The following is an 18189-nucleotide window of genomic DNA, read 5'->3' as shown; positions in this document are numbered from 1 at the left end:
CCCCCTGCTCTCACCCCCTCCCCCCGCTCTCTCTCTCATACCCTCTCACTCTTCCCTCTTTCACAACCCCTTCCCTCCTTTCACACACACAATTCTCTACACACATTCTTACTGGGGCCTTCATCTTCGCCACGAGTGGAGCATGTCCCGTAGCACCTTCATCTTTGCCACAAACGGCGCACATTCCACGGCACACCTGAGCCTTCACCTTTTCTGCGAACAGTGCGCCATGGCCTTCATGTTCGCCGCAAACGGCGGGCACTCCGTGGCATGCTGAGGCCTTCATCTTCACCGCGAATGGCGCGAGCCCCATTCACGGCACGCCGGGATTTCCTCTGTCATTTTCTGCGCAGAATTGACACAGTAGCACAGAATTCTCCCTGGACTAAAGCGCATGGGATACACACTTTATATCCCTAGAGGCTAGAGAATGGAAATGAAGAAATGGGGTAACCTGTTAACATTAAATGTAACACTTCTGTATAGGGATAATGTGCACAGAGTGGCAGTTACTATCCAAAACAATTTGCTGGGCAGACAGGATAGACCATTTTGGTCTTTTTTCTGCCATCATTTACTATGTTACCTTCTCATCACTGGGTGTGACATGCTGATGTTAGAAGGCTCCTATACAGAAAGGCATAATAAAGTAACAAGGCTCATCGACAGAAAACTGTGAATAGTATAACACCACTTTACTAGAAAAGCACTGGATCGCGATCCTGAAAGAAGTGTAGAGAATGAAGAATTTGTGATCACCTGGGTCCAACTGATAAAAAGCTTGATGCAAGGAAACCAGATATTTAGTAAAGGAGCATTGCTGGTAGAAGTTCCAGTACTATCCATAATGGACATATTTTGAAAGGTGCAGAATATAAAAGATGTTAAATAAATAATAAAATATTAAGTGTGCAACATATGGAGAAAAGATCTCGTTTCAAAAAATGTCTCATCAAAGACCAGGAAAATGTGACAGAAAGTTTCAATAAAGTTATTCAGATCTGAGTATGTAGAAATAAGGAAAAACAAACAAGTTGTTTTGTAGATTAGCCAGTTACGAAGTTTAAAAATAAATAGATTGTATGGGAGGCCTTTTTTATTGAAATATATACCTGAAATGTCTAATACTTTTGTGCCATAATTTCGTTATTATGTTTGATATACTATGTAACTTGCTTTGAACATTTCTTTGAAAAGGAAGAAATAGAATTAAAACATTTTTTTGGACCTTTATTTCTACACTAGAAGGCTTGTGAAATATGAGCAAATGTTAAGCCGATCAATAGGTTAGAAAACATCCTCGAGCAAAGCCTTTGTTCATTCTCGTCATCTTTACTGCCAGCTGCCCACGTGTATACAGACAAAAGCAGGCTACCCAAAGAGGAGAAATGCGCTTGCGCACAGGCGGATGAGGTAGCCGAAGGAAACGCGCTTGCGCAAAAGCGGAAGACGTACTCAGCTGAGAGAAGGGACGCTCGCCGGCTCAGAGGCGGGCAAGGCAGGAAGAGGCTGAGCATGCGCCTGCGCAGAAGTGGGCCAGGTAGGCGGTGCCTGCAGGGCGTAGGCGCGCCTGCGTAGAGACGGGAGCGCGCTGCTCCGTGCGCGGACTTGTTCTCCGGCCTTTCCCCCTTGCTGGGCCCGGTGAGTGACTTTTCCCTCCTGGTCACCGGGAGTTTCCGGGATCGCTCTGTTTACTGCCCTCGTGCTCCTGCGGCTCTCCTCTGTCCGTTCCAGTTAATTTCTCTAAAGCACCTTCTTTTAGGCAGAAATCTTATGACTTAATTCTGGTCCATACCTGCGGGCGCTATTTCGAGGCCCGGCCCCACCTCCTATGACGTTTGTGCTCGTCATCATCGTTTATTTATGTCACGCTTTTGTACTCAGCTCTTGCACTCTCATTTGTTTCTTAGCAATGTATAGACGTATCCCGAAAGGCAGGATTCATCTTAGAAAAGTGCTTGCCTTCTGACCAGTGCTTGACAATATTAGTGGGATTTGCTGTGCATTACAGGTCATGGAAATTCTAAAGGGGATTGTAAACTCAGTTTTATGGGTTGGGAATTAAGCAACAAGTAGGACTTTAAAACCATGACTTTACAACAATAGTTAATATTCTTTCTATCAATGATCAAGGACTAACATTAAAATTCAGTTTTCTTGTATTATTTCTCACCGGATCCATGTTCTGGTCATGTTCTTCTCCCCATGTTTGCTGCACCCTGATAATCCCACTGTTCCTCTTTCCCCATCCTTCCCATGTTTGCAATTTCTATGAATCAACTTGAATGTTCCCTCCAACAGATTAATGGCTTAAGTTACTCTCGCGTTTAATTATTTAAATTAAACATACATGGTTGATTATAGTTACAGTAGTTATATTTTGGTCTATGGAAACATTATTTATGTAAAGCCAAGCTGCGAATTGTTTACTTACTCTATAAACTGTTATATGTAAAAGATGTTGCTAACTTATATTTACTTTACTGTTTACTTATTGTATAAACTGTTTAATGTAAAGCCTGTTGCTAAAATTAATGTTTACTGTAAACCGAGGTGATGTATAACTATAAGTACCGCTGTATATAAAAATCTCTAAATAAATAAATAAATAAATTTGTAGACACTCTTTCCAAATGATGCTCCCGGTGGCTTAGAAAACATTATTAGAACACAGGTGCAATAAGTTGCTGGTTGAAAGAGCTTCCAATCTAACAGGCCGATGCAATATCGTGTGCTGAGCCTAGTTTAAAGGTCAACGAGTGCTTGGCTGCATGGCCAAGTGATCCAGGCCACCATCGCTACCAAACTGGACTACTGCAACGCTCTCCTCTTAGGCCTCCCCTATGCCACAATTAAACCCCTGCAAATGTTGCAAAATGCAACAGCAAGAATCATCTCAAACACACGCAAATACCAACATATCACCCCCATTCTCAAAGAGCTCCATTGGCTTCCCATCCTATCCCGTATCCACTACAAAGCCATCACTATTGTACACAAATCCATTCACTCACACAACTCCAACTGGCTAGATATCCCATTCACCCCCCCACCCACTCCTCCCCGCCCGTCCAGATCCACCAATAGTGGCACCCTACATGTACCCTCTCTAAAGACAGCCTGCCTCTCCTTCGGCCCTTCCCTCTGGAACTCCATGCCCCTTACCCTGCGCCTCAAACCTTGCCTCATCAAGTTCAAAAAGAAATTGAAAACTTGGCTATTCAAACGAGCCTACCCAGAATAGACCATGTTACCTAATGCCCCTAAACCATGCCACCTATCTCATGAACATCTAATTTTAGTCCATGATCCCCCTGATCATCTTCTGAAGCAACTGATGTATATAATGTTACTGATGCGGTAAATGTTGTAAACGCTTGTTATTGTTTATATCGGCTTGTTCACTTTCCTTCTACGCTTTCCTAGTGTTCCTTCGACCTGTTATAATGTAATTTCTGATCTGCTGTTAATATGTGAACCGGTGTGATGTCCCCACTAACACCGGTATATAAAAGGTTTAAAATAAATAAAAAAATAAATAACCCCTTATGCTATAAGGGGATTAGCGTGTCCACACCAGCGCAAAGCTAATAATGCTCATCACATGTAGATTAATGTTAATGAGGTTATTACCCACTTGTGTGAAAAATAAATGTGCGCCTGAGGTGCCCATTTTTACTGTAAAAAATAAGTGCCTGCATTGGAGCAGGTATTAACTTTAGGGGCACCTCAAGACTTAAAAGAAAAGCTGAAAATACTGCTTTTCTGTAGTTCCTCTGACTTAATATTGTGGTGATATTAAGTCGGAGGAGCTGAAAAAAGGAGTACAATTAAAAAATTAATTTAAAAAAGTTGCCGGTGGTCAGGTTATGAAAGCAAAGGATATGTTGAGGCTCTATTTTCCTAACCCCTGGCTGTGCACAGGTTAAGAAAACTGGTGCTTGTAAAATTAAGTGTCTTTCTTTCTAACCTACGCACAGCCACTTTTCCTGTGCGCTCGATGCCAGGGAGGCGCTGGGGATCACAATTTCCCCTAACGCCTCCTTTTTACGCAGTGGCTCATTTGCCTGCTGCATCCTTCGCCTGGGAGAGATGGATGGGTGCACGTTAGGAAAGCGGGCGTCCAGTTTGGACTCATGGTTTTAGCGCATCCATATTGCTTCGGCCTGTAAATGAGGGAACCAGAGACAAACTGATTTGCTTAAGGTCACTGGGAGTGTCTGTACAATTTTATACTTCTAATATTATTCCGGGGAGAATTCTGCACCAAAAAATTAAAACTCTGTGCACACACTTTCTAAATTTTGCAAAATTCTGCACATTTATTTGTCAGAATAACAATATTTTTTTGCAAATTATCATTCTGCATTTCAGTGCAATCCAGTATTTACATTTTTCTGACTTAACAAGAGTCTGTAGTGCCCTGGGCAAACCAATTTAACAGCCCCTCTTAGAGTGGTAGATATATATAAAGTCATGTTCTACCTTGTACAGTTCTCATTCTCTCTCTCTTCCCCCCATGGTGACAGCTCTCATACTGACTTCAGAGGTCCTCCCAGAGATGGGCCAGGAATGGTTTTCAGGCAGGCTCGAGGAGCTAGGCTGTACTGCGAGACTGTGCATTGCTACCATTCACGTGCTTCCGCAGATCATGCTCTTCCTCTTCTGACAAGGCTCGCAGAGCAAATATTAATTATTGCCACGCTCATGCTTGCAATAGTACTCAAGAGTGGCGGTGTGGCTTGGATTCTGCAAGGTGAAGGGGGGAATCTGCGGGAAGGGGCAATTATGTGCAAATTCCGCAGTAGTACAGAATTGCCCTAGGAAACGCATTCATTTATGTGCTGGGTGCATATTTGCTGTCTTTAAAACTGTTTATACTTTCTTATTTATGTGTGCTAATATTTGATTATAATCATGATTACTAAGTAGATCTGGATTTATTGGTAAATTGATGTTTATCATATTGATTATGCTGTGGTACTATTTCTGGTAGTTTTATTGTATATAATTTTCCCATTTAATTTCAATTGCTGTGAGCTTTATTGGATACAGTGATCCTTACAAACAGGCTGATACAGTAAACTGCACGGGAGAGCCGGTGCTCCGAGGCGCGCGCCCGCTCTCCCGATGCACTTCCAGGCCCCTCTCCTGTGCGCGCAATTTTGTATTCAAATGAAGGCCCGCGCTAATAAGGAGGCGCTAGGGTCACTAGCGTGTCTGTAGCGCCTCCTTATTGGCAGAAGCAGTGGCTGTCAGTGGGTTTGACAGCTGACGCTTAATTTTACCGGCATTGGTTGTCGAACCCGCTGACAGCCACAGGTTTGGAAAATTGAGTGTCTGTCTTCCAACCCGTGGGTAGACTTTTTTTTTTTTTGGGGGGGGGGGGGCCTCCGACTTAATATCGCTATGATATTAAGTCAGAGGGTGTACAGAAAAGCAGTTACATGTGATGAGCGCTATTAGTTTTGGGGGGGGGGGGGGGGTTTGGCCACGTGTTTTCCATGCGCTATTACTCCTTAGTGTATAAGAGGTAAAAATAGCGTCTCAAACACGTGGCCAAATGGGGGCTAACGGTGCACTCGGCCGAGCGCACCATACTGCTGCTCCCTTTCCTCCACCCTATTTAACATTTATATGCTCCCCCTCACCAACCTTCTTTCCAACCTTGGTGTGACACATTTCATCTATGCAGACGATGTGCAAATCCTTATCCCTTTCACCAATTCCATTCTCACCGCACTCCAAAACTGGAATACCATTCTTGCTTCCATCAACCAGCTCCTCACTGACATGCACTTATCCCTCAATTCCCAAAAAACAGAACTCCTTATCATCTCTTCCAAACAATCATCAACACCCATACCCTCTACCCTCTCCTCTACCACTTTCCCATCTAATACACGAAACCTGGGTGTTATACTTGATAACCAACTCAATTTCAAACCCTACATCAATTCTATCCTCAGCAGCTGCTATTTTAAACTACAAACCCTTAAAAAACTCAAACCCCTTCTATATCTCTCGGATTTTCGTACTGTACTCCAATCTATTATTTTTTCGAAAATTGACTACTGCAACTCTCTCCTCCTTGGCCTCCCTGCCACCTACATCAAACCTCTACAACTCCTTCAGAACGCCACTGCACGCATCCTCACAAATATCAACAAGAAAGACCACATCACTCCCACTCTCATTGCTCTCCACTGGCTTCCCATTCAATCACGCATCATATACAAAACCCTTACCCTCATCCACAAAAGCATCACCAACGAACAATACAACTGGATAAACCCACCGTTCCTCCCTCGCACTTCCATAAGACCAACCCGTGCCTCCCTACGTGGAACACTAGTCTCCCCCTCTATAAAATCGACCAGACTTATCTCCACAACCTGCAGAGCCCTCTCTCTCGCCGGCCCCACCCTCTGGAACTCTATGCCTCGAGACCTACGCACTGAAACCTCCACACCCTTATTCAAAAAGAAACTTAAAACCTGGCTCTTCCTCCAAGCCTACCCTCCCTCACTTCCGCCTACTGACCCTCCCTCTCCTTAACCTTCCACCAATTTTGACCCTCACTTGACTTTCCTCCATTTACCCTCACTAGCCCCTTCTCCCCTTTCCCTTCCCCTAAACAAGAACCAGCATTATCTACAAACTCATCGTGGAGCTCTGTATATAACCTTATCCTGTTCTGTTTTGTTATTGTTATCTCTCCCCCCCTAGTTCCCTCATGTTTCTCCCAGTTTGAATCCCTCCCACTAATGTAGCTAGTTTCTTTGTTATTGCATCATATTGTTACCTGTTATTATGTGAAGGCAATGCCTATATAACCGTGGTTAGTAAGTTACATGTAAACCGACACGATGTGCAAACGGTTGTTGGTATATAAAACTGTTCAAATAAATAAATAAATACTGAATTGGTCTGATTGTAAGTGATGGCAGAAAAAGCCCCCTGTGATCCATCCAGTCTACTCAGCAAGTGTTTTTTTTTTTTTGTTTTTTTTTTAAGTAGTAATTTCTGCTCCATGCCTTCTGCTATGGGTAGTAACTGCTGCTCTGTGCAGGTTACCCCTATGCCTTCTGTTGAGGGTAATAATTGCCACCCCATGTAGGTTATCCCTATACATTCTATTAAGGATTGTAACTATCACTCTGTGAAGGTTACCCCTCTTTCTTCACTTCCACCCTTTAGCAACTAAAGATCTTTTTGTGTCATCCCATGACCTTTTGAATTCCATTACCATTCTTGCCTTCACTACGTCTTCTGTAATGTATCCATTACACTTTCCATGAAGAAATATTTCCTGATGTTCCTTGTTCTACCCTCTTGGAGTTTCATATCATGATTCATAGTTTTATAGCTTTGTTTAAATTGGAGAAGGTGGGAAAGAAGGGAGAAGTGTTGCTTGTTGGAGATTTTAATCTGCCGGATATGGACTGGAGATTTCCTTCTGCAGAAACTACCAGAAGTAGAGAGATAGTGGATGCCCTGCAAGGGGCTCTGTTCAAACAAATGATAATGGAACCCAATCTAGTGCTCACTAATGGGGATAATGTCTCTAAGGTCCACCTCAGCACCAGTGATCAAATAGTTTATGTAACATGGATCATTATCTAACATGAGTTAGACGTTGTCTTTTGGCGATCTATTTTTATTTCTTCTTCCTTTATAAAGGCTATTTAAAAGTTTTATTTAAAACATTAAGACATTTAGACATTTATAACTCAATGTATTTGTCTAATATATTTCTCTATTTAACTTTTGTTTAAAAGGTTCTATTTATCTGTTCAAAAAGTTATTTGTTATATGTAATTGCTCCCAAGCAAACCTTTCAATAGTTCTCTGTAAACCGATTTGATTTGCATATAATGTAAGAAGACCGGTATATAAAAAACATAAATAAATAAATAAAATCATAAAATTTGTGCTCTTTGGTGGGCATAGCAAGGGGAAAAGGGCATCAAAGGTGAATATTTCCTGGTTAAGAGGCATCACGTTATCCTGACCATGGATGCCTCCACCTGGAGCTGGGGTGCGTATCTTCTACAATTCAAAATGCAAGGATTATGCTTGCTCAAGGAATCACATTGCCAAATCTCCTAGAGTTGAGAGCGGAACATCATGTCCTCAGGGTTTTCCAGCACATACTTCATCCTCGGCATATAATAATTCATACAACCAAGTCACATTGTATTATCTCAACAGGCAAGTGGGAACTGGGTCTTGTACCCTTCTGCAAAGAGACTTTAGCTACCTGGAAGTAGGCAAAGATCCACTGTGCCACCCTTCAGGCGTCTACTTCCAGGGATCCAAAACAGAAGTGGACAGACTTGGGAGAGTTTTAGACCTTACAAATGGATTCTTTCTCAAACTATCGCGGGCAAGCCTTGTATATGACTCTTCGCACCAGAACAGAACGGGAAGTCTCTCTTTATCCAAGCTGGTTAAGGGACGCACCAGATGCTTTCCTAATTTCTTGGTCCAAGAAGAACCGTACAGAAAAGCATGCAAAATGGGGCCAGGATGATGATGATAGCCCCAGCATGGCCCAGACACCCATGGTATGTATGTCTCATTCAACAGAGCCCCCACAAAGTCTGGGAACAGATCCCTCCCTATTCACTCAGGAGGGAGGGTTACTCCTCTCTCTCTTGCAACCTTCTTTCAGTCTCACAGCTTGGAAATGGAGCGCTTGACCCTAGCCCACTTCCACCTATCATCTGCTGTCGAAGACGTCTGTCTCTGCAAGGAAACCATCCACTCGATGAAACTATACCTTCAAATGGAAACGATACACCAGATGGTGTGAAGAATGTTCCTTAAACTCGTTCACATGCGTACCTTGGCTATTATTAGATGACCTCACTACTTTTCCAGTAAAGGTCTTACAACGTCTTCCATTTGAGTACATATGAGTGCTATATCTGCTCATCATGTTTCAGAGGAGGGAAATTCCATATCGCACCATTCTCTCGTTTTTCGATTCATGAAGGGACTTCTACACTTACAAAAGCCTCCCGTGCCTTGGGTTGTTAACATAAGACTACAGGGACTGATGGAACTGCCCTTCAAAACTCTGGATAATGTCACACTAAAGTTCCTAAATTGGAACATAGTCTTTTTAGTAGCAATTACGTCAGCAAGAAGAGTAAGCGAACTTTAGGCCCTTGTGCACTTCTCACCTCACGTACAATTTTTCCATGACAGAGAGTGGTCTTGCGAACCCACCTAAAGTTCTTTGCAAAGGAAGTCTCCGCATTTCATATAAATCAGTCTGTTGTGCTTCCCACATAAATATGAGCAAGAAGAGAAATTGCATTTACTGGACTGCAAGAGGGCTTTGGCCTATTATAAACGGTGAATGGAGAGTACTACACAGTCCTGTCAACTTTTCATGTCTTATGATCCAGATTGGGAATGCCAGTTGTGAAAAGAACTCTCTCTAATTGGATTGCATCCTGCATACAACATTATGTGCCAAAATCCATGACTTTTCTCACACCAAGTCAGAGCAAGGGCAGCTTCCCTGTTGCATCTGGAAAATGTTCATTGATGCCATCTGCAAAGCGGCTACACGGTTGTCCATCTATACCTTCACATCACACTGCTACCTAGACGAATAGGCTAACTTGGATGGCACAGTGGGAAGAGCAGTATTGCACCACTTTTCATTGAGATGGGTGCTCTCTACAGAGGAGTCTGGGTTGTAGCATCTCTACATGCTCTGGATGTTTTTTTGCTTTGATATGAACTGAGGAGACTTCTGGAAGGCTCGTGTGCACAGGAACTGTTGCATATTCCCAGTAGTGCAAAAAAGCCTTAAGCTTTGAGAGACAGCTCCGCCTATTGCCGCCCTGATGATGTCATCCATGCAGCATGGCCAATTCATCCTGCTAGCTATGGAAAACACCATTTCCAGTAAGCAAACGTGCTTTCAGCAGATATAGTTTTGAAGCAGTACTGAAATGGAAGAAAAGTCTTTGAGATTTTTCTGAAGGAACTTTTTCCAGATATAAAATTTTGCTTAATGGTGACATTGATTTTAAAGATTAAACTATTTGATTTCTATAATGGGTTTTTCAAGTACTTGGAATCGGAGCATTGCAAAAGGAATTCCTCTGTAGTGTCTGAAACCAGAGATCTGTTCCACAAGGAGGAACTGCACCACAGAGGGTTTCTATTTTGGATCCTCGATTTAAGAACTAGTGTTCTAACAGTGTCATACTTGTTGGGACACAGTGTTTGGGGTATCGTATGAATGCGTGAGTTGTATTAAGGCTTTTTATAAGATGAAAGTAGAAATATGAATATTGTGAATACTAGTTTGAAATGAAATATCAATAACATCCATTTTTTGGAAAGTGTTAGAAATAAAATTAAATATTGTACAGTTTCTTTCGATATTAGTATTACAGTATTAGGTAAGAACAGGCTAGTAGCTTTCTGTGTGTAAATATGCCAGAGGTTATGTTCCAGTGCTTTCCAGTTTGGAGGGTATTTTCCCCCTGCTTGATTGGAAGTGGGGGTAGTTGGTTATTTTAAATTTATGTACAGTTTATCTGGAGCGACTTCAAGTGGCACACTGTCTTCAGTACCATGGGTAACTGTGAAGCTTTTCTTCTGGGTCTATGGACGGAGACGAGGAGAGTCTTACCTGCATAGCTAGCCCTATGTGAAATGTTTATTCATGTAAATCTCTTTGAAAATTGATCTCTTAAATTTGCCTTTACTGGCAGTAGAGCTCTTTTTCTGCTCTGCTTTGGGACTGCCTCTTCCCCCTGTATCTTAGGTTGATAGATTCTCTCTCATTTTCGTCTCAGTTGAAACTTCTCTCTTTACCTTTGCCTGCCTGTGTTCTGTGTTATTCAGACTCACTCAGACCCAGTTTACTTATTTTTATTCTCATCTTTCCCATTTTTATTTACCTGTTGAAGCATTTTGGGATATCTTTATGTGAAAGATGTTTACAAAATACAGTTTTTATTTAAATTTTATTATAAATCTTATCTGCTTTTTTTCTGAGCTTGTGAATAACAAATGCCATCGATAGGATTCTAGGGAAAGATGAAAACTGGATTAAATTACATTTTTGCTTCTCATGTTTTGTAGTTTGCTCTAGAGTAAAAGATGCCACGCAAAAAGAGGAAGAGTTGTGTGGATGGAGCTGGCTTACAGTCGCTGGAGGGTGAGGAAGAAGTTGACAGTGAAGAGCAAGAGCAGATGAGCGCGGCAACTAAGAAGTGCATTTCTATGGATGCTTTTATTGTTATATCGGACAGCGAAGGAGAGGTCAGTAAGCAGAGGAGTGGTCACATCTGGGGAGGGATGGGGAAGGGCAAACCCATAATAAATACAGTGATGCCAGAGACCCGTCTCTCTTCTCATGTGGTGCTTGAAGGAGAGTTATGTCTCTGTGCACACTAAGTAGTAGATATTACTTGATTTGGGGAGCAGAACAGTGACAATGATACACTTACATGGAGTGGGAGTTTACTTTTCCTCCTATCTACTTGTGCTCTCCTTCATTTTTCTCTGAAAAACTTCTGTTTTTCCTCCTCACAGTGTTGCAGGAATTGGGCTGTTTGTTTGCCTGCCTCATTTTGCTTTGCTCTTTCTCTTCTGTCCTTCCCATCTATATGCTTTGTCTTCTCTTTGTTTCAACAGTTTCCCTTCACTCCTTTGTATCGAGAACATTAAAAACAGGAAACCTGAAAGAGAATTAGTTGGCTGAAAGTGGCTTTGAGTGAGGATATGGCCACAACAGTAAAAGGAAATGAGTTCTTTGGTTTTGTTTTTACTGTGGAGGATATGGGATATAACCACATTGGAATCATTCTTTGTAGGTGATTTGGAGGATCTAAAATAAGTCAATATGCAACTTGAATGATTAAACTAAATGGTAGCAAATCACCTGATGGTATTCACCTGGATGTAGATCTGTTTGCATCACCCTGTGTAGGTCAAATGGTGAACCAGCCTCAGACGCCCTTGCCTGTCACTGAGGCAAGGGGCTTCTGTATGCATATCCTCTTCCTTTAGTGGTGAAGACTCTCTCGAAGCTTCATGAGGACAAGGTGACTATGAACCTCATAACTCCTCATTGGCTGAGACAGGTCTGGTTTCCACGTCTATGGGAGTTGTCCATCTGGAGACCGATCAGTCTGGGGACTTCCCCAGATCTTATCACCCAAGATCAAGGCAGGCTGTGGTATCCGAACCTCCAGGCCCTTTTGCTCACAGCCTGGATGTTGAGAGGTTAATCCTGCAGCCACCTGATTTTTTCAGAGGATGTGTCTTGGGTCCTGGTGGCTTTTAGAAAGACTTCTATGGATTGAAGTGGAGGAGGTTTTCTGTGGTGAGAGCAGAAGGCCCTAAATCCGTTCTGTCCCATACAAAAACTGCTTGACTACCTTCTACACCTATCTTAAGCTGGCTTAAAAACCAACTCCGTTAGAGTTCATCTTAGTGCAGTTGTCGCATACCACCAAGGTGTAGATGGTGCGCCCATCTCTGATCAGCTATAGTTGTACGTTTCACGTGGGACCTGCTTCAAATGAAGCTGCCTGCTGTGTCTTGGGACCTCAACATGGTGTTAGCTCAGCTGATGAAAGCTTCTTTTGAGCTGCTGTGCAACTGTGACCTAGAAGATCATATTTTTGGTGGCTGTCACTTCTGCGCTCAGGTCAGCGAGCTCCAGGCCATAGTGACCTATCCACCTTACACTAAGTTTTATCATGACAGGGTGGTCTTGCATATGTACCCTAAGTTCCTGCCTAAGGTGGTGATGGATTTCCATCTTAACCAGTCAATCGTCCTGCAAGTATTCTTTCCCAGGCCATTCACACCAAGGAGAATGAGCATTGTACAGTTTGGACTGCAAGCGAGCCTTAGCCTTCTGTCTGGATCAGACAGAAGCCCATAGACAGTCCACACAACTTTTAATTTATTTTTTTTTTATAAGAATAGGTTGTGCATTGCTGTTGCCAGACACTGTCCAGTTGGCTAGTAGATTGCATCTCCTTCTTCTGTTATGCCCAAGTGGGACTACATCTTGGGTGTCATGTCAAGGCTTATTCTGTCAGAGCCATGGCAGTGTCGATGACCCACTTGCGAGCAGTTCCTGTTGAGATCTGCAAGGCTGCGACACGTGAAGTTCTCTCCACACAGTCACATCTCATTACTGTCTGAATAGGGGTGGTCTATGCGACAGTAGGTTCGGCACCCATACTTGGATGATTGGTTGATCCGGGCGAAGTCATTGGAAGAGAGGCTCTGGGTGACCAGCTGGGTGACATGGACAAAAGCAATCTCAAGCCCTCCCAATCCTTGGAATATCTGGGAGTCCAGTTCAAACCAAGCAGGGCAATGTCAAACAACGCAACAGCGGTAGCCTACATCAACCACCAGGGGGGAACCAAGAGCTTATGGAATGGGCGGAATTACATCTACAGATAATCTTGGCCTCCCACATCACAGGAAAGACAACGTCCGAGCAGACTTTCTATGTAGGAAGAGTCTGGATCCAGGAGAATGGGCATAGTCTGCCAAAGCCTTTCAACTGGTGGTAGATCGCTGGGACCTCCTGTCAATAGACTTGCTGGCTGCATCTCAGAATGCAAAGGTTCCCCGGTTTTTTTTCAGTCGTGGAAGAGATCAGTGGTCCCTGGGGATCAATGCCCTAGTTCAGACCGGGCCAGAAGAGTACTTACTATACTCCTCTCCATGGCCCCTGCTGGGCAGGGTCATTCGTAGGATCGAGCACCACAAGGGATTAGTCCTACTAAAGGTTTTGGATTGGCCCAGGCATCCGTGGTATGCAGACATGCGGAGAATCCTGGTGGAGACCCCCTGTGCCTCCCACCATACAGGGACCTGCTCCAGAAAGGTCCGGTCCTTCACGAGGATCAGTCGATTCTGTCTTATGTTTAGCCCTTGAAAGGGTTCGCCTGATGAAGCATGGATATTTAGCAGCAGTAATTACCACCTTGCTCCGCACATGGAAGGTTCTCTACGTCCTTAGTGTATGTGCGGGTCTGGAGAGTATTTGAGGCCTGATGCAAGGAACATGGTGTTGCCCCTCGGATGGTCCAAATCCCTCTGGTTCTGGAATTCTTACAGGATGGCTTGAATAAAGGATTGGCCCTTAACTCCTTGAAGGTCCAGGTAGCGGCTCTCTCCTGTTTCAGGGGCAAGATGAACGGAACCCGCCTGTTGACACATCTGGATATGACTGTTTTCTGAAAGGGGTAAAACACCTCCGGCCACCCGTTCGGTGGCCAGTTCCCTTGTGGAATTTTAATCTAGTATTGGAGTTTTTGGCAGGGCCCTCCTTTTGGCCGCTGCGCAATCTTTCCTTACACTTATTAACCCTGAAAATGGTCTTCCTGGTGGTGAGATATTCAGCTTGTCACATCTCTGAACTACAGGCATTGTTTGTGTCAAGAACCGTTCCTCAGGACCACTACAGGAGCGTTACAACTTCATACCATTCCATTCTTCTTACCCAAGGTAGTCTTGGAGTTTCATGTGAATCAGTCCATTTCGTTGCCATCCCTAGGTAGGCACAAGGTCACAGAAGAATACCGTCTCCTCCGTCATTTAAACGTCAATAGGCTTTTGTTGCGGGAAGTTTCAGAACTATTGCGCAAGACGAACCGCTTGTTTGTTGTTCATGGTGGAAGGAAGCGGGGCGAACCATCTTTGCGGGCTACCATAGCTCACTGGATCAAGGAGGTGGTCACAGGAGCCTTTGTAGAGGCAGGAAAGCCATTACGCTTTCAGGTTAAATCTCATTCCACCAGGGCTCAGGCAGTCTCCTGGGCAGAAGCTAGAATGCTGTCTTCCATCGACATCTACCAAGCGGCGATGTGGTCCTCCTTATACACCTTCTCCAGGTTCTATCACCTGGACTTTCAAGCCCGAGAGGACGCAGCCTTTGCAAGGAAAGTGCTAACTGGACATAGGCAGCCTCTCGCCCTGATCGGGAGTAGCTTTTGTACATCCCATTGGTCCTGAGTCCATCTGGCTACACGCTAGGAAATGGAGAAATTACTTACCTGATAATTTAATTTTCCTTAGTGTAGTCAGATGGACTCAGCATCCTGTCCACGGCTGCTAAGGAATTAACCGTGAAATGAATATCGATTCCAAGAGATTACGGGTAAGCCGCCCAATCCCTAGATCAGGGCATCTGTAATCTTGCTGGGATTCAGTGTGTGTTTGGATGAGTACAGTTAAGTTATCTGTTTTAAATCATAAGAACATGCCATACTGAGTGAAACCAAGGGTCCATCAAGCCCAGCATCCTGTTTCCAACAGTGGCCAATCCAGGCCATAAGAACCTGACAAGTACCCAAAAACTAAGTCTATTCCATGTAACCATTGCTAATGGCAGTGGCTATTCTCTAAGTGACCTTAATAGCAGGTAATGGACTTCTCCTCCAAGAACTTATCCAATCCTTTTTTAAACCCAGCTACACTAACCACGTCCTCTGGCAACAAATTCCAAATCCTCAGCTGTCTCTTCTCCAAGCTGAACAGTCCTAACTTCTTTTAACCTTTCCTCATGGGGAAGCTGTTCCATCCCCTTTATCATTTTGGTTGCCCTTCTCTGTACCTTCTCCATCGCAATTATATCTTTTTTGAGATGCAGCGACCAAAATTGTACACAGTATTCAAGGTGCGGTCTCACCATGGAGCGATACAGAGGCATTATGACATTTTCTGTCTTATTCACCGTTCCCTTTCTAATAATTCCCAACATTCTGTTTGCTTTTTTGACTGCTGCAGCACACTGCACCGACGATTTTAAAGTATTATCCACTATGACGCCTAGATCTCTTTCTTGGGTTGTAGCACCTAACATTGTGTAACAATAGCATGAGTTATTTTTCCCTATATGCATCACCTTGCACTTATCCACATTATTTTATTTATTTATTTATTTATTTATTTAAATGCTTTTAAAATATACCGACATTCATAGGACATATCATGCCGGTTCACAATCAACATTGTAAAGGAGGAAGAGGAAATTACAAATAACAGGGAGGGGGGAGGTGGAGCAGTGAAGGAAAAAGGAGAGGATGGGGGTCAGGTGACAGTAAGCGCAGAAGTTGCGGGAAGGAGAAAGGTAGTGAAGTGCTAGGGGAGAGAGAAATTGATAGGAACTGTGTTAAAAAAAACTGAGAATAAAAAATTAACAAATTTACAAAATCAGGAATTCCCTAGGATGCATCAACAGATTAGAAGGGGTAAGGGAATTGGAAGTGACAGTGGAGGGGGTTTAGGTCTGATTGGAGTCAGGGTATGCTTGTAAGAAAAGCCAGGTTTTGATGCCTTTTTTGAAGTTGGGTAAGGAAGGTTCAAGGCGGAGATACGTGGGAAGAGAGTTCCAGAGGGAGGGGCCGGCTATGGTAAAGGCTCTCTCTCTGGTAGTTGAGTGGTGTGCTATTTTGAGGGGTGGGATGTGTAAAGTGCCCGCCGTGGAGGCTCTGGATGGACGATTGGATGTACGGAAATGTGGTGTTTCCTTGAGCCATTCGTGGTCATTTTTGTGAAGCATGTTATGGAGTATTGTAAGGGTTTTGTATTTTATACGGAAAGGGATGGGGAGCCAATGCAGTTCTTTTAAGATGGGTGTGATGTGTTCTCTCTTACGAGTGTCTGTGATGATTCGTGCCATGGAGTTCTGCAAGATTTGTAGGGGTTTAATTGTGGCGTAGGGCAGGCCTAGGAGAAGTGAATTGCAGTAGTCTAATTTTGATAGGATTGTGGACTGCAATACAAGGCGAAAGTCTTGAAGGTGGAGGAGGGGTTTGAGCTTTTTGAGGATGTGGAGTTTATAGAAGCCGGTTTTTAGAAGGGATTTGATGTGTGGATGAAAATTAAGGTGTTTGTCTAATACAACACCTAGGTCTCTTATAGATGGCAGGATGGGGAGGGTTGTGGGGGGTAGTTTTAGTAGAGGCCTGTGAGGTAACCTCGAGTTTGTTGGAAATGAGGATGATTTCAGTTTTTGCTGTGTTAAGAGCAAGTTGGAGGCTGTCTAAGAGAGAGTTAATGGAGGCAAGACAGGATTCCCAGAAGTTTAGAGTTTCTTGTAGGGTTTTTTGCATGGGGATGAGGATCTGTACATCATCCGCATACATGAAGAAATTGAGACCGAGGTTAGAAAGTAGATAGCAGAGGGGAAGAAGATATATGTTAAAGAGGGTGGAGGATAAGGAAGATCCTTGGGGGACACCCTGGAGGAGGGGTATGCGTGGGGACTCAGAGTTGTCAATGTTGACCAGGTATTCTCTATGGGTGAGATATGAGGTAAACCATGATAGTACAGTGCCAGAGATGCCGATTTCTGATAGCCGGGATAGGAGTATTTGGTGGTTGACAGTGTCGAAAGCAGCAGAGATATCTAGTATAGCGAGTAAGAATGAGGTTCCTTGGTCCATGCCTATATGTATGGTGTTGGTGACTGCCAGAAGGAGGTTTTCCGTATTGCGACCTTTACGGAAGCCGAATTGTGCGGGGTGCAGAATGTTGTGGTTTTCGAGGTAGTCAGAGAGCTGGGTATTGACAACCTTTTCAAGTATTTTAGATACAAAAGGGAGGTTGGATATAGGCCGGTAGTTAGAGGGGTCTTTGGGGTCTAAGGTGGGCTTTTTTAGGAGGGGCTTGACTATTGCAAGTTTGAGTGGGTCTGGGACCTTGCCATATGTAAGAGAGCAGTTGATCAAGTCAGATAGAAGTCTGGATATGGATGTGGGAGAAGATAGGAGGGTCTTAGAGGGGATGGTGTCAGCAGAATGGGAAGCAGGTTTCATTCTTTTTAGAATGGTTTCAATTTCAAGGGTAGATGTTTGTTCGAACGTTTGCAGATTGGTTCTGGATGTTTTGGTAGGTAGGTGGAAAGTGGTGGGGGGCTTGGTGGTGAAGCGAAGGAGAATGTTGTCAATTTTATTCTTGAAGAAATTAGCAATTTCTGTGCATTTCTCTTTGGCGTTTTGTTCTGGGGAGAAGGGGCATGGGGGGGCAGTGAGATTAGCAACAAACGTGAAAAGGGCATTTGCATCGAATTGATAATTGTGGATTTTGGCTGCGTAGAAGTCTTTTTTGGCTTGGTTAGTGGCTTGACGGTAGTGGTGTAATGAATGTTTATATGCTGACTTGTGTGTGGGAGTG

General features: G+C 43.6%; 1 protein-coding gene across 11 annotated transcripts in view; it reads left to right on the top strand.

Moving 5' to 3' along the window:
* The first annotated feature begins 1416 nt into the window (after positions 1–1416).
* UIMC1 (ubiquitin interaction motif containing 1) overlaps positions 1417–18189 on the top strand; it is an 80000-nt gene continuing 63227 nt past the window's right edge. For 3 of the 11 annotated variants that reach the window (XR_003853494.1, XM_029584054.1, XM_029584053.1), the window contains exons 1-2: positions 1417–1641; positions 11119–11298. Coding sequence is in view for 8 of the 11 variants with exons in the window: in XM_029584054.1 (XP_029439914.1) it covers positions 11137–11298 (162 nt within the window). In the remaining 3 variants the exon portion in view is untranslated. The remainder of the gene's footprint in view (positions 1642–11118; positions 11299–18189) is intronic. The other 8 variants (XR_003853492.1, XM_029584051.1, XM_029584056.1 and 5 more) reach the window with 5 other exon arrangements.

This window comes from Rhinatrema bivittatum, chromosome 18 (assembly GCF_901001135.1).
Source record: "Rhinatrema bivittatum chromosome 18, aRhiBiv1.1, whole genome shotgun sequence".
Classification (NCBI taxonomy): Eukaryota; Metazoa; Chordata; class Amphibia; order Gymnophiona; family Rhinatrematidae; genus Rhinatrema; species Rhinatrema bivittatum.
The sequence above is the reverse complement of the archived record's forward strand: the minus strand, read 5'-3'. Positions and strand labels throughout refer to the sequence as shown.